The 15534-nt window shown below is 56.7% G+C and overlaps 2 protein-coding genes across 5 annotated transcripts in view; one reads left to right on the forward strand and one right to left on the reverse strand.

Moving 5' to 3' along the window:
* Positions 1–3352, forward strand: part of ZNF526 (zinc finger protein 526) — a 4954-nt gene extending 1602 nt beyond the window's left edge. For all 4 annotated transcript variants that reach the window (XM_024132830.1, XM_028478219.1, XM_024132831.3 and 1 more), the window contains exons 2-3: positions 475–575; positions 665–3352. In XM_024132830.1, the coding sequence (XP_023988598.1) occupies positions 682–2718 (2037 nt within the window). In that variant the 5' untranslated portion in view covers positions 475–575; positions 665–681 and the 3' untranslated portion in view covers positions 2719–3352. The remainder of the gene's footprint in view (positions 1–474; positions 576–664) is intronic.
* A 2145-nt stretch (positions 3353–5497) lies between these two features.
* Positions 5498–14998, reverse strand: GSK3A (glycogen synthase kinase 3 alpha). The gene is made up of 11 exons (XM_024132776.3): positions 14635–14998; positions 12666–12853; positions 11256–11339; positions 10977–11087; positions 9227–9357; positions 9022–9128; positions 7971–8068; positions 7797–7892; positions 7224–7410; positions 6787–6879; positions 5498–6203 (listed from the first exon to the last, which is right to left on the reverse strand). The coding sequence occupies exons 1-11, from the start codon at positions 14915–14917 to the stop codon at positions 6130–6132; spliced, it is 1452 nt and encodes a 483-aa protein (XP_023988544.1). The 5' UTR covers positions 14918–14998; the 3' UTR covers positions 5498–6129.
* Between the last annotated feature and the right edge of the window lie 536 nt (positions 14999–15534).

Here is a 15534-nt window from a genome sequence, read left to right on the forward strand (position 1 = left end):
CGGAGCCTGTGCTCCGCAACGGGAGAGGCCACAACAGTGAGAGGCCCGCGTACCGCAAAAAAAAAAAAAAAAAAAAAAAAAAAAAAAGACTTAGGGGCCAAAAACAACATTTCTGGAGAATTACAAGTAATGGTTCTATATAAGCTTTACAAAGTACCAGGGACTTTGTGGTCAGTACTACTTTTAGTCCATTTCACAGATGAGAATACAGTCTCTGAGAGATGAGGTAAGTGGTGGAGCTCAGATTCAAGCCAAGGGCAGTCTGCTCCAGAGCCTATGCTCTTAAACACCTTGCTACATCTCTCTGTGTACAAGTAGAGAGAGGAAAGATGCTGCACAGAGAGGAAACTGCACAGGCCAAGGCCAAGAGACCCCAAAAGACACATTCTGTTCTTGGAAAGGGTGTGACCAGCCCTCTGGGTAAGGAGGGTGGCATCAGAGGCCAGACTGAGAAGGGCTGTCTCTCTTCTGCAGATACCTGGCCGCCATGGGGTGCAGTTCAGCTACAGGGTCACAGGCTCACTGAAGACTGAGATATAAATATTGGATCCAGACTTGCTGATTGTTAGAGGCTGGTGAGTGATGGGATGGGCAAGGGAACTCCTGAGACATCCCCCTTCCCCTTGAGTTCCTTGTCTCACTAGGCACCCCCTTCTTTCTCCAGGTACTGCCTTTCGCACAATGGCAGAAGTGGTGGCTGAGGCAGCTGAAGTGGCTGAGATGCCAACACAGATGTCACCAGGGGCAGTGGAGATGTCAACACCGACGTTAGGGGAGAAGATGGAGATGTTAACGGAGGTGACTGAGATGACACCTGGGGAGGCCCTTGCCTCGTCCCTCTTCTTCCAGTTCATGTGCTCTGAATGTGGCAGCCTCTACAACACACTGGAAGAAGTCCTCTCACACCAGGAGCAGCATGTGCCCACTGTCACAGAGGAGGAGGCGCTGACCACCCAGGACGCTGACCTGGAGCCGGAGCTGGTGCCAGGCACTGAGGATGGGCCTTTCCAGTGCGGTGAGTGCAGCCAGCTCATCCTTTCCCCCAGCGAGCTCCTGGCCCACCAGGATGCCCACCTGCGGGAGTCTGCAAGCCAGATCCGGTACCAGTGTGGAGACTGCCAGGAGCTGTTTCCCTCACCTGAGCTGTGGGTGGCTCATCGGAAGGCCCAGCACCTTTCTGCTGCTGCAGCAGCTAAACCTCCGGTGCCGCCTCCTCTGCCTCCCCTCCCCTCGCCACCTCCACCCCCTGCTCCACCCGAAGTCAAGATGGAGCCCTATGAGTGTCCTGAGTGCTCTGCCCTGTGTACCACCCCTGAGGAGTTCTTGGAGCACCAGGGCACCCACTTTGACTCCCTAGAGAAAGAAGAGCGCAACGGGCTAGAGGAGGAGGAGGAGGGTGAGGATGAAGAAGATGACGACGATGAGACAGAGGACGAGGAGGAGGCAGCAGCCGAGGTTGGTGGTGACGCTAAGGGAGCCGACAGGCCCACAACCGGCCAGGCCCCGGGCTGTGGGGATTGTCCTCAACGCTGCACCTCAGCGGGGGCTCGCCGGCGACACCGGCGGGCGTCCCGTGGCCCGGCGTCAGCGGCCCACCCCTTCCACTGCAGCCAGTGCCAGCGCAGCTTCAGCTCGGCAAACCGGCTTCTGGCTCACGGGCGGGCCCATGTTGGTGGCACACACGAATGTACGACCTGCTCCAAGGTCTTCAAGAAAGCAGCCTCACTGGAGCAGCACCTGCGGCTGCACCGCGGCGAAGCCCGCTACCTCTGCGTGGACTGCGGCCGCGGCTTCAGCACGGAACTCACGTTGGTGGCCCACCGGCGGGCCCACACCGCCAACCCACTGCACCGCTGCCGCTGTGGCAAGACGTTCAGCAACATGACCAAGTTCCTCTACCACCGGCGCACTCACGCCGGCAAGAGCGGGGCACCTCCCATGGCGGCGGCGGCGGCGGCGGCGGCGGCCGCCTCCCCGGCTCCTGCCGAGCCCACACCCCCCCCGCTGCCCCCTGCCCCACCCGCCCAGCTGCCCTGCCCGCAGTGCTCCAAGTCCTTTGCCTCCGCCTCCCGGCTCTCCCGGCACCGGCGCGCGGTCCATGGGCCCCCTGAGCGGCGACACCGCTGCGGTGTCTGCGGCAAGGGCTTCAAGAAGCTGGTCCATGTGCGCAACCATCTGCGGACGCACACGGGCGAGAGGCCCTTCCAGTGCCATTCCTGTGGCAAGACTTTTGCTTCTCTGGCCAACCTCAGCCGCCACCAGCTGACCCACACAGGTGTGCGTCCCTACCAGTGCCTGGACTGTGGCAAGCGCTTCACGCAGAGCTCTAACCTGCAGCAGCACCGGAGGCTGCACCTGCGGCCAGTTGCCTTTGCCCGTGCGCCCCGCCTCCCCATCACCGGTCTCTACAACAAGAGCCCCTACTACTGCGGGACCTGCGGCCGCTGGTTCCGTGCCATGGCGGGCCTGCGACTGCATCAGCGGGTCCACGCCCAAGCTCGGACGATGACACTGCAGCCTCCCAGATCACCCCCTCCTGCCCCGCCCCCGCCCCCCGAGCCTCAGCAGACTATCATGTGCACCGAGCTCGGGGAGACCATTGCCATCATCGAGACGTCCCAGCCACTGGCACTTGTGGACACGCTGCAGCTGTGCCAGGCTGCACTGGGGGCCACTGAAGCGAGCGGGCTGTTGCAATTGGACACGGCCTTTGTGTGACACAGCTGAAGAGCAACAATAAAAGAGTTTGGTTGCAGAATCAAGTGTGGGCACCTCTGGGGAGAAAGGGGGCCACGCCCTGGCAAGCCACTCTGACGCCCACCGGGTACCAGCATTCACCCTGGCCTCTTACCCACTGACTCCTCAGAATGGCCCCACCAGGCGTCACCTTTCTCTGCCTGAGGGGACGCTGAAGCTCTGAGACACGATATGATGTGTCCCGCTCACCCCACTGCGTTGCAGAGCGGGGTTCTCCAAGACTCTTTGCTCTGCATCACCCTGGTGCCCAGCAACATCAGGTAACCTTTCCTGAGCCCCAACCGTGTGCCAGCTCTGTGCTGGGCCCTGTCACATACCTCTTCACGTCCTCTGCTTGTCCCCCCGGCCCTAGCCTTCTCTGGACTCTGGGCTCCCAGGATTTGGCTCTGCCTGGTGGAAGAAGGCACTTGACTTCTCTGGGCTTCCTTGATCTCACTTTCTACAACGTGGAGGGAAATCTGTAGGTACCCTGGTATTCAGCTGCAGGTGGGTGATGTTGGAAATCCAGGAATGAGTCAGACATGGGCTCTGCCCCAGAAGCCACGCAGTGTGGTAGGAGGAACACCCACAAATACAGATGGCCTTGCTCTCTGAATGTCTTGTTGATTTATTCAGCCTGGGTGTCCGAAGGCCTCCCTCCCGTGTGCTGGGGGCCAGAGACGAATCAGGCCTCTGCCCTGCCCAGGTGGGGACAGATGGATCTCAGCCCCAGGACCCTCAGGGCTGCAGCGGGGATGTGCAGGGACAGTAGGATGCCAGAGCAGGGAACAAACCTCCATGGTAGATCAGGAGTCAGAGACTTCCTGGAGGAGGTAATCTTTGAAGGAAAAGTAGAAATCTCCTAGTGGAAGACAAAGAAAATATTCCAGGCAGGCAGCACCGCAAGGAGGGTGAGTTCTTGGTATACTTGGAGGTCGTCCAGTTATTGACAGCTACAATAACAGCAAACATTTGACTGCCCGGCCACGGCAGGCACTGCAGTTAGCACTGTACATGTATAATGATCTCAGCAGGCCTGTGAGGTGATCTCAGTATCATCCCAAGTGAGGAAACAGGGACAGAGACTCCCCCAAGATCTCATAGCTGGGCAGAGGCATTGGCCAAGATTTGAATCCATGTGGTCCTTTTAGCCCATATCCGTAACTGATACAGCTGTGGACTGATTGTGACCTGAAACCACTGCAGGGGGCGGGGGCTCAGAGGAGGAGTCATGGTAGCTGGAGGAAAAGTGAGCCATTGTCACGGAGCAATTGGGGTTTAAGGGGCCTCAAAAGATAAAAAGTCTTGGCAACAGGAAGGAATCCCCAACCTTTTCAAAGGTTACCTGGGCTGACAATTCTTCCCTTTCCAAATGGAAGTAGATGATTTATGGCAGGTCCATCGGGAAGGCTTGTCTCAGGCCTCTGCAGACCAGGGTGCTCAGACAGGTGCAGCAGGGCATGGCTGCGGCTGAGCTGTCTGGGAGGGAGGCTGGGCAGAGGAGGGGCGACAAGGCACGGAAGGAGGGAAGCCTAGACCTGGGAAGGCCTTAAAAGCCAGGCTAAGAAGTTGGGGCAGTGTGGGGGATGGGATGGGGTGAGGGTCATAGGTGGGGTTAGGGCTCCCTGGCATCAGGGTGGGGCAGGAGAAACTGGAGATGGTCCAGGAAGTAGAGGATGGGGCCAGACCTGGGCAGAGGCCATGGGGGTGGGAGGAGGGTGTAGGACACCCTCAGTGACCTCATGGCCCACTGGGTGTGAGCAGCCGGAAGGGGTCCCCAGGAGCCCGAGTTTAGCCCCTTGTCCAGACCAGCCCTCCTTCCCTTACCCAGTCCACTTGCTCTATGTGTTCATCCTACAAACAAGGTGACATCTGGATGGTGTTGAGCAGGGCGGGCCAGGTTTTGCTCTGGGCAGCATACAGATGCCCCTGGGGCTCGCCTAAGCAGACAGCGGAGCCCAGATGCTACAGGAACAGTCCCTGAACACCCTCTGGGATATGTTCAAAACTCTTCTCCTTTTTTCTTCACAAATGGAGTCCAGTGGAGGACATGTCAGTTGCTCCTGTCCAGGCTCCCTTTTACTTCTAGGGCCTCCTGCCCTCGCCTACCATTGGCACCATGTGGAGGAGATGGCATTTTCCTCTGCCCATGGCCCCACCACCTGGCCCCAGCATGTTTTCAAAGCAAGGGAAAAAGCCACACTCTCTGCAACAGCCTTCCCAGGGTTGTCACTTCCCAGCATCCCTAAAGAGGTGGGCCAGGTGGGGCCCTGTTTTTTTAAGACGGAAATGAAGGCTTGGGGAACTGCTAGGGTTTGGGGACAGCTCCTCTGCCCCCATCCATGCCCACTAAGAGTCTATACCAAGGTTGTCTTGGCCTGAGTGACCCAGCCTCCATCAGCTGTGTCCCCCTGAAGTGGCAGGTAGCTCAGGCTGTGAGATAGGGAGCCCTTTGTTCAGACCTTGACTTTGCCACCTATGCTCTGTGGCCTTGACCTATCTGATGGCCAGTTCTCTCACCAGTCACCTGGGAATGACAGCGCTTCCTTCCCTCAGTGGAAGCAGATGATTTGTGCTGCAGTGGATAAACCAGAGCTAGCTCATCACATGTGCAGAGGAGGGCTGGAGCACAGGAAGCTTGGGCACCTGAGCCAGGACCAGCCTGGGTTCCTCCCACCCTGTTCCCCTGCCTGAGATGCAGCCCACTCCTGTCCCCCAGGCACCTCCCTCACCTCTGTGAAAACAGGCGTCCAGACAGCAAGCAGGTTTTCATGCCAATAATTTATTGAACGGAGGTCTGTACACAGGCAAACCTTACTGTGAAAACTAAGACATCAGGAGCTCCCCCACTGCCCCTGCCCTCCAGGATGGGGAGAGGAGGGAGGAGGCCTTAGGGGCAGAGGGCAGGAGTGGGGGACACAGCTGTTGGAGGGGAAAGGGCCAGTTTGGACGGTGCGAATCGACATTTTCTTTAAGAAAAAAATTATAACAATCTATTTACACCCGGGGGCCAGGGAAGGGAAGAGGAGGAGAAGGGCTGGTCTGGTTCTATTTACAGGGGATACAGGAGGGGAGGGGGGTTGGAGGAGGTGGAGACCTGGGGGGAGGGGAGGGAGCTGAGGGGGTAGGAGGTCCTCATGCCGCCCGCGCCCCCCCCTCCAACCCAATCCCCGGTCCTTCCTTCTCTTCCCTCCCCACAACCAGTTAAAATCCTCTTAAAAAGCCCACCACAGGGGTGAGGCTGGTGAGGGAGGGACTGGAGGTGGGGATAGGGACTCATTTACCTCTGCCCTCTAGTCTAGGGGCCCGGTCAGGGCAGGAGCTTGACAGGCTATGGCCCCCCTTCCCAGCCCCACTAGGGGCTCCCAGATGGAAGGGTAGTTGGTGGCGCCCTCAGGAAGAGTTAGTGAGGGGAGCTGTGGCATCGGTCGACTGCCAGTCCGGGCCGGTCTGAGCCTCACTTAAAGCTGAGGGGGGAGGAAGGAGCAGACAGTTAGCCTTTGCCTTTTAGCCCACCCCCACCCCCAAGAGCAGGAAGCTGGTGTGAGATGCTACATTAGAAATGGAAAGCTGTCACTTTAGGTCTAGGGTTGCAAACTCAAATGCCAAAGGGCCAGGTTGGTCATTGAGTGACTCACCAGAAAGCCAGGCCCCACAGAACAGGGGGCAGCTGGAACTCAGCTCCAGCTGGTAACACTGCCCTGAGAGGCAGGCCCACTGCTGCCCAGTCTTATTTTCTTCCCCAAGAGAAACAGGAAATCTGGATTTGTACATAAAATGGCCCCAGTTTTTTACTGTGAGCGACAAATTTAACTTTTTGTTTGTTTGTGCAGGCTAAACTTATGTCTTTGGTTTTCCAGTTTGCATTTAAACACAATTACAGGCAATAATGCCTCACAAAGGTGGCCATTCACATGTAAAATACGCTTTCTGTCAGAATGTCAACAATTTTGCAGGAAACGCAGGGGTTGTGAAAACAGAGAACAGACCCGTCCCCACCCTGGGCTGAGAAATGCAGCTTTAATGCTCAGAAGATGGCCCCCAACTTACCTTGTGAGGATGGGGTGAGGGAGGCAGTGCCCGCCGGGGACCTCAAGTGAGGAGGGATGAGAATGGCGTTGAGAGATGGTTGGATGGTGAGTTCTAGAGACAGGAATGGACATGCCTAGTCAGGGGACAGGGCACCTGGAGACCCAGTCGGGGTTAGAAAGGGGCACCAAATAGGGACCCAGCTCTGGGCAAGGCCAGTTGCCTGGGGACACACGTAGCCACTGAACACTTTAAATGAAAAACTGGCAAGAGCCTAACACAGGAGATTGCAGAGTGCAGAAGAAGTCGGTTTGGGTCTCCCAGAATCAGGGGCACTTCCTGAGCCCCAGGGCTGCCCTGCAGCCCCCGCTCAGCTCCCCACTCCTGTCTTCAACACCAGGCTCTTCACAATCTTTGGCTGCCCCTCCAACAACCCAGATCCCAGGCTGTGCCCTCACCGCCAGGACTGAAATTGAAGAGAGGGGGAAGCGGGCGGTTGTTGGGGAGCTGGGTTCCAGGACATCGCAGTTCATCAAAGAAGCTGTGGGCACAGGCTTCCAGCGGGGAGAGCCTCGAGGACGGTGTGTACTCCAGCAGGCTAGAGCAGAGTGCGATGGCCTCAGGTGGCGTTCGGGATTTGAACACCTTGGGGGGTGGAGGGGGCAGAGGTGACAAGGGTGAGACGCCCTGGGCTCTGGTATACTCCTGCCCACCTCCCACAAGCCCACTCTCCACATGAGGCAACTGAGGCCCGGCCTCTGAGGGGAGGTCAGTTTGTATCAGATGAGCAACCCGCTCAGGTCCCATGACTGGATGGGCCCTGCTGTGAGCGTCTTTCCCCACCAGAAAAACAGGACTCTTGCATTTATTGTGGGTCCTCGACTTTTAGAGTATGGGAAATTCCATAAACTTTGAAATGTGATTAAAGTTACTGACCCACTACTGAGCCATGACTCTAGCCAGGTCCCCAGACCGGTTGGCCTCCAATGGGGACCTCAGCCATGCTGCCTGAGCCCCTAGCCCTGCCCCACCTTTGTCCAGGGGTGAGCTTTAATCTGGGGGAACTTGAACTCCGTGTAGTTGGGGTTCATCTCTCGAATCTGTTCCCGGGTTGGCGTTCCCAGCACCTGTAGGGAAAGGGAGGGGTCTGAGCCAAGGCCCTTAGCACGTAGCCCAATCCCTGCCCCCCCTGGCCCTGCCCTCACCTTGATGATCTCCACCAGCTGGTCTACCCCACTGTCCCCAGGGAAGATGGGCTGGCCCAGGAGGAGCTCGGCCAGTACACAGCCAGCTGACCACACATCTGAAGAGGAATGGGGCAGGGTCAGAGCTACCATGCCCATCCCCTGGCATACATTTCTGTCCTTCATGGTCATCCTGAGATGCCAGGGAGCCCCATTTTCTCGGCTCAGAGAGGAAGTGCCTTGCTCAAGGTCACACACAGCTTAGGAACATAGGAGCCTGACTTTGAACCTCCAAGTCTACCTGACTGCACTGTACTCTCCAACCTAGATGTTTCCATTGCCTCTCTCCACTCTGTGACCCCAATAAGCCTTTTCTCTGCCTCTAGCTTCAGAGGACAGATCAACAGGCCAAGAACAGGTACCTGTGTTCTTTGGGCCTCAGGAAGGTAAAGCATTAAGTGGGCTGCCTTACTCACTTCTGGCCTCTATCCTGCCCTTGGGAATAGCTATAGGCCGGTAGTCACCCCTCCCTGGTCTGAACCTTGACCGCCACAGCACAAGTTCACATCTAGGGACCATGAAGTTTCCTCACACTGCTGATGACTGTTCTCTTCCAAACACTTTCACACCCTCTCCTAATGCCTGGAAGTTGGCGCTGTCATCCCCAGCAACAGAGAAGGACATGGAGGCCCTGTGAGCAGGTCACACCCTCATGATGGCAAAGCCTTACCTCCCGATTCCCCCAAGGTCACCGTCAGCCCCTCCCCCTGCCTGCGAAGAGAGGACTGACTGGGAGGTTGCAGAGCTGGTATGGACTCTGGAGTCAGGTCAGCTTTCAAAGCCCAGCCCTGCCCAGTCCCAGCAGTGTGACTGCGGGCAGGTGGCCTCACCACTCTAAGCTTCAGGCTGCTCAACTGTAAAATGCACAGATGACAGCATCCCCTTCCTAAATTTGAGGACTGGCTAAAAGAACAGATGTTAAGCTTTTATCACCGAGCCCGGCAGACACACAGAAAGAACTCAAAAACTGCCATGACTGCTATTCCCACCCCCACCCTCCCTCAAGTCTGACCGATGGATGAGGTGTAATCAGTGGCTCCGAAGATCAGCTCTGGGGCCCGGTAGTAGCGGGAACAGATGTAGGAGACATTGGGCTCTCCTCGGACCAGCTGCTTTGCACTGTGGGAAGATATGCGTAGGCAGGAGTCAACACAAGCCAAGGGTCGGGATCCCTCCTCGCCCCTTCAGCCACCCAGCACACCCCGGGTCAGGCCCACCTGCCAAAATCGCAGAGCTTGAGGACAGCGGTGTCGGGGTCCACCAGCAGGTTCTGGGGCTTGATGTCGCGGTGACACACACCCTGGGAGTGGATGTAGGCCAAGCTCCGGAAGAGCTGGTACATGTACACCTGGGGCAGGCAGGGGACAGCAGAACTCCAGCCCAGCTCTCCCCGCAGAGCACACCCCTGCTCCACCATCTTGGCCTGAAGAGCCCTTCCACCCGCTCTCCCTGACTTGAAAACAGTTCGCTGCCCCCTGGTTCTCAAACTTTAGTGAGCACCAGAACCACTTGGTGGCCTTGTTAAAACAGGGACTGCGGACTACTGGGCCCCACTCTCAGAGTTTCTGATTCAGTAGTTCAGGATGAGGCATCTGCAACAAGCCCCCTAGTGCTGGTGCTGGTCCATACTTTGGAAACCACTGCTTCAAGCACACACTTCAGCAGAAGCCTGATGAATAAGACAGATACATCAGGAAGGCCTTCTTTTAAAGCAGGCTGGGGAGCCTCACCAAAACCACTGGCTACAGGAAAGGCTCAGCCTCCTTTGCCCACCAGTCACAACCACCCACGAGCCAGCCCCTCTCCAGCTGGATTTTCCTGCCACCCTCTTCCCTACTGACTAGGATGTAAGTGCCAGAAGAGCAGGGACCTTTGTGTTTCCATCACTGCCGCATCCCCCAGGGCCTAGACCAGTGCCTGGCCCATTAATATCTGCTCAGGGATGCTTCCTGGCCCCCTCCTCCTCTGCTCCCAGTGCCCTCAGCCAGAGATGCCACTTTCTTGCCCCGTGCCTGGTCTCCTCCCAGAAGACTTCCTTGATCCTTCTCACTCCCAAAGCAGGCAGGGCCTCCTCTGTTTCCAGAATCCCCTGTGCTCCTTCCAGTATGGCAGTTGCTAGTAGTTTTATAGTTCTCTGTGATGACACCTGTCTACCCTGTTAAACCGAGAGCTCTTCAGGAGCAAGGCCTGGGTCTCAGTCAGCTGGGCCTCTAGAACTGCTCAGTGCTGGCCCCGGAACACAGGCAGCCACAGGACACATTCAACAAACCACACCACTGCCTCCTGGGAAGCGAGGTCCCACAGCTCCCACCACTGGTAGAGCCCCAGGGCTCACCTAGGCCTGGGGTACTTAAAGCCAGCGGGAGGAAAAACGGGGCCCCATGCAACCTCCAACAAACTCGCACCCAGCCTCCGCCTCCCAATGCAGCTGGCGGCTCCAGCCTTGTTCTCCACAGCGTCCCTAGGCCTATGCACTCATCCATTCGTTCAAACACCTCCTTACAGGTAGTAACATACAGGGCACAGCACCAAGCACTAGGGAATAAGCCCGCACAGGTGATGAATGAAGACTCATGCATTCCTGGCTCTGTGGACACTTCCCGCAACCCTGCCTCCTTCCCATCACCCCTCTGCCAAGGCTCCAAAGGCCAGGACTCTGAGCTCATCGTCTCCCCTCTGCATTCTAGGTCCCCACCTCGATTCTGAGCTAACTCCACCAATGCTAACCGGTACCAGTGGGCTCCCCAGCCTGGTCAGCCTGCCTCCCTGATTGAGTCAGGCCTTGGGTTGGGCTGCCCTGCCTTTGGCGCGCTCCATCTCTGGGGGTATAGGGACCAGGGCAGGGAACGTGAGGCCTCCAGAGACCAACGTAAACTTGGAGATGAGGGAACCCACAGAGGCAGGAGTGTCTGTCCGGAGCTCCTGGCTTTGTGGGCCTGGGCCCCAGCAGCCTGCCTGCCTGCCTACCTTGACATAGATGATAGGGATGGTCAACTTGGCCTTGGTAAAATGGCGGGCCACCCGGTACACCGTCTCGGGCACATATTCCAGCACCAGATTTAGATAAAGCTCGTCTTTCTGCAGAGAGCAAAGGAGTGTGGGGCATTGTGAGAAAAGAGCAAGCAAGGGTCGGGGAGGGAAGGTTTGTGGGGAATAACGGGGGAAGAGACCAGCAGTCATGAGGAAGGCAGGCAGGCAAATGGGTGGAGTCAAAGTGGAGGACTCCTCCACACACTGAGGTCTCACCTTCTCCCCACTGGAGTAGAAAAAGTATCTCAGCCTCACGATATTGCAGTGGTCCAGCTTACGCATAATCTGCAGCTCTCGGTTCTTGGGGGCAAAGGAAGGCAGCCTCAGAAAACCACCAGCTCTCCCTGCCTCCCCTCCCTAGCACCCCTCACCACAGCTCTACTCCCCCACTCCTGCTAACAGAGCCAAGCAGCTACTCCCTGTGTCCCAGCTCCAAGGCCCCATGGCGCAGCCCCTAATTCCTCACCCCCAGCCCACTCCCCTCACACACAAGCTGTGGGCTAAACTCAGACCACTTCTATGTGCTTTCTGCAGCCTACTTTTTAAAAATGTTTGATTTTTTGCTGAGATTTACCAATCAAATGACTTCACATATAATCTAAGTTTTCCAGCTTCTCTTTAAAAATCAGATGATGTGGCCACATGAGGCCCACCTCTCTGCCTGGCGCAAGCAACAACAGACAGGAAGTGGCCATCCAGTTCACCCTGGTCCCCACTCCTCCCACTGCTTTCACTAAAGGCATCTGAGCCCTCGGACCCCAGCTTGGTTCCAGTGTCCCAGACTCCAGGCTTCCAATCCTCATCTTCCCAATGGGGATCCAGCCTCAACCTCTTCCCAGGAGACCCAGTCTCAGCATTCTTCTCTATTCTCTGTTCCCCTCAGGGCCTCAGAGCTCCCTATCCTCAGATCCCTCTCACTTCTGGGACTCAACTATAATCAAATTCTGAGCAGCACCCTGGAGCTCCCCGGAGAGTCCTCACTGCCCAGGACCTAGGCTCTGACCTGGTTCCCTTCAGCCTAGGCTCAGTTCTCCTACATCCAGAGTAGCCTAGGATCCAAAGGGCCTCTACTAGCTCACAGGACGCCTCTGTATGAATGAGAAAAGGGTACTCCTTCCTCAGACGGCACAGAGCCCCAAACCAAGGCATGTGCAGCACAGGCAGGACGTCTCCCTGCACCTGTCAAACCCTTGGGGCAGAGCTTGACCTTCGCAAACATACTCATTAGCCCCACCAGCTTCCTTTCTCCTCTGGGCAGGGGTGTAAGTCAGTGGTTAAGGTGAAGGGCTTGGGAATCAAGATTCTAGTCTTTACCTTGGGCAATTCTCTCATCTGAGTCTCAGTTTCCAGTTTCTGCTTACTTAGAATGGGAGTAACAACAGTACCTACCCTCAGAGAATCTTTCCATAAGTTAAACTCACCTATAAAGCACTTACAGCAAAAGCCCAATACAAGTCAGCTCTGGGCTCTCCTGGAATCCACATTCCCATCTTCCACACAACTCGCTCCCTTCTCCTCTGGCCCATGCTCAGATCCCCGTGGAAGCCCAAGTCCAGCACTCTTGCTGGAGTTCTCTCACCAGTCACGTGCAGTCAAACCTCCTTGTCCCTGTTCCCCCCAAGCTACCTTGAACCTCTTGTCCTGGAGAACCTTCTTGATGGCCACCAATTCCCTTGTGTCTGCCAGCCGTGCCTGGTACACGACCCCAAATGAGCCACTGCCAATCACTTTGATGTCTGTGTAAGCCACCTCCTGGGAGCGCTCTGGGCCTTGGCCTAGAGTGGCTACCACTGTGGTCACCTTCCCACTGTCACCTGGGGAGCAAAGGGAACAAAAGATCTACTGACCTTTCCCCTCTGGCCACCACCCCATCGTGGGGCTGTGAGAGGGAGGGGAGTCACTACAGGAAGCTCGTTGGGGGCGTTCTTTGTCCCTTCCCCAATCTTCAAAGGTGGCTACTGGATGCCTCCCAGTGCCCTTTCCCCTCTGCCCTTCATGGAACCCCAAACTCTGACTCCTCCCATAGGGGAGGATACTGACACATAAAACCTCTTGCTGTTCAAGAGTTGGTGACCCCTAATTTCCACTTCTAGTAAGCAGCAAATCACTGGTCCCTTCTGATTTGAGGAGGCACCAACACTGCCAGATGTTGAATCCATCCACTATGAGGTGAACTGCCTTCTGGTCCCTCCTCACTGGGGAAAGCCTGACCTAACCTCTGCTGCTTGAGAGCGGTAAACCTGAGGTAATTCTACTTTAGAAAAGCACTAACCTTTCTCACAGCTCAGGGTATAGTGATCTCTTAAGTCCTCCCTAAGTGGAACTGGTAACTTCACCACTGGTTTCTGGTGACAGAAATGAATGACTCCTCCAGTAAGTGCTAGTGCCCTAACTCTCACGTTGGGGGGACAATTAGCTCTTACCCAAATACTTTGGGGCTAGAAAAAAACACTGGCCTGACCCCATCTGTGAGGTCCAGAGCCCCAGACCCCATCCTGTGTGTAACTGGTCCCTAATGAACAAGCACTTAATAGTGAGAATGGTGAACCTGATCTCTATCATCAGGGTGCTATCCCAGCCTCAGTGCTTTCAAGGAAAGCTCTAATTCCCAACTCCATTCTGTAAATGGCAACAAAATTTGGCGGCATTCTTGGGGTATAGTGATCCCTCTTCTTTGCATAACTGATGAAAGCTTCCCCAAAGAAAAGGGGTCAATGATGAATCAAATCCATTCTGAGAGGCCAGTGACACCATCTTTTGGAGGGAGATGATCCTACATGGCTATTTTTCCAGAGCCAGTGACATCATTCCTCAGAATAATGAATTAGGTATAACTTCACATCCCTACTCTATGGGGTGGAACTGGGACCCTCCCCTGCCCTCATTCCATTTCTGTGAAAGGAGACCCGCTGACCCATCTTTTTTGAATAATACTGACTATGGACTTGGTCTAAAAAGTATACTGACTTCCAATCTATCCTCAAGAAGCAGCAATCATTAATTTATACCATTGGGGGTACAATTCTACATATTATGGACAGGTAATGATAGTAGACCTAGTCTTTTAAAACGGAAGGTGACTATGTACCAGGTTTGGAAAGCCCTGGCCCTGTTCTTTGGGGACACAGCAAACCCAAATCGCTGCTTCTAAGTGATATTCACTCCAAATCCCCATGCTCTGAAGGGGAGCACATTCAGATCCCTCCTTCTGGATGGTGATGATCTTATTCTTGTTCTCTTGGGAAACAATAACCCTTGAGCCCCATTTGCAAGCGACAATGACCCCTGATCCTGTTCTCGAATGGATGGCAATATCGGATCCCTGTTTTTAAGGCTCACGGACCCAAGACTTCGGTACTGGAAGAACAGGAACCTGTGACCCCTGTCTCTTAGAGGATTACTAAATCTAATTCTAAACTCCAAGTGATGGTAACACCCCAAACCCCTTTCTTTGGGATGGGGGAGAGCTCAGATCCCAGTTTGGGGAGGCACACTGACCTCGAGCTCCTCTCTAAGCGTAAAGAAAAACCTGATCGACGTCTAAGTGACTTCAGGGATCCGATCTCCACCCGCCACGGGCGACGCTAGTACTCACGGCCCAGCTTCACTCCGGGCGGCGGGAAGCTGGTGCCCGCGCCGGGGCCGCCGCTGCCTCCTCCGCCGCTGCCGCTGGGGCCACCCCCGGAGCTCGAGGCCCCCACGCCCCCGCCCATGGCTCCGACTGACGTCTTCCCGCCGCCGCTGCCACCTGGGCCAGAGGCCGAACCCCCGGGGCCGCCACCGCCGCCGCCGCCGCCGCCGCCTGGCTCCGCGAATGAGCTGGTCCGCGCCCGGCCCGAGCCCCCAGGGCCGCCTCCCGAAGGCGCGCCACCGCTCATGGCGCCGAGCGCAGGCCCAGGCCGCGGGGCTCGGGCTGCCCGGGTTGCCCCCGCCGCTGCCGCTGCTGCCGCCTCCCCCGGGATCCGGCCTCTTCCAGGCCGCGCCGCTCGGGCTCCGGCTCCGGCTCCGGCCCAGCGCCCGCCGCGCGGCACGCCGGGAGATGCAGTCCGCCGGCTCTGCGCGCCGCCGTCGCCGCTGTCGGCCCTCACAGAAAGCCGCGCGGCACGCCGGGAAATGGAGTTCGCAAAGACCTCAGAGTGGACCGCGGGGTTGATAGGGCGCTCTGCACCTCGGGAAACACAGTCCTGGGCAATAAATTGGCCGACTGTGCCCACAGAGGACCCTGAAGCACTTTCAGAAGTAGGATCAGAGTCGCACACTCACTCCATTGCGGCAACCGCGCCTCCCTAGGTGTGGCTCAGAAATGTAGTACTCCATCAATGAGCTGTGTAGACGTGATGCAATCCGGGAAACGGAGTCCAGTCGCTCACAGTATATTGGCTGTATGCCGACCAGCGCCAGGTGCACTCTGGGAAATTGAGTCGGAGGCCGCGGACCCGCCGCAATCGGGCCGTGAGGCAAGCCGGGAAATGGAGTCATCGCCACGCCCTCACCG

Source organism: Physeter macrocephalus, chromosome 17 (assembly GCF_002837175.3).
Source record: "Physeter macrocephalus isolate SW-GA chromosome 17, ASM283717v5, whole genome shotgun sequence".
Classification (NCBI taxonomy): domain Eukaryota; kingdom Metazoa; phylum Chordata; class Mammalia; order Artiodactyla; family Physeteridae; genus Physeter; species Physeter macrocephalus.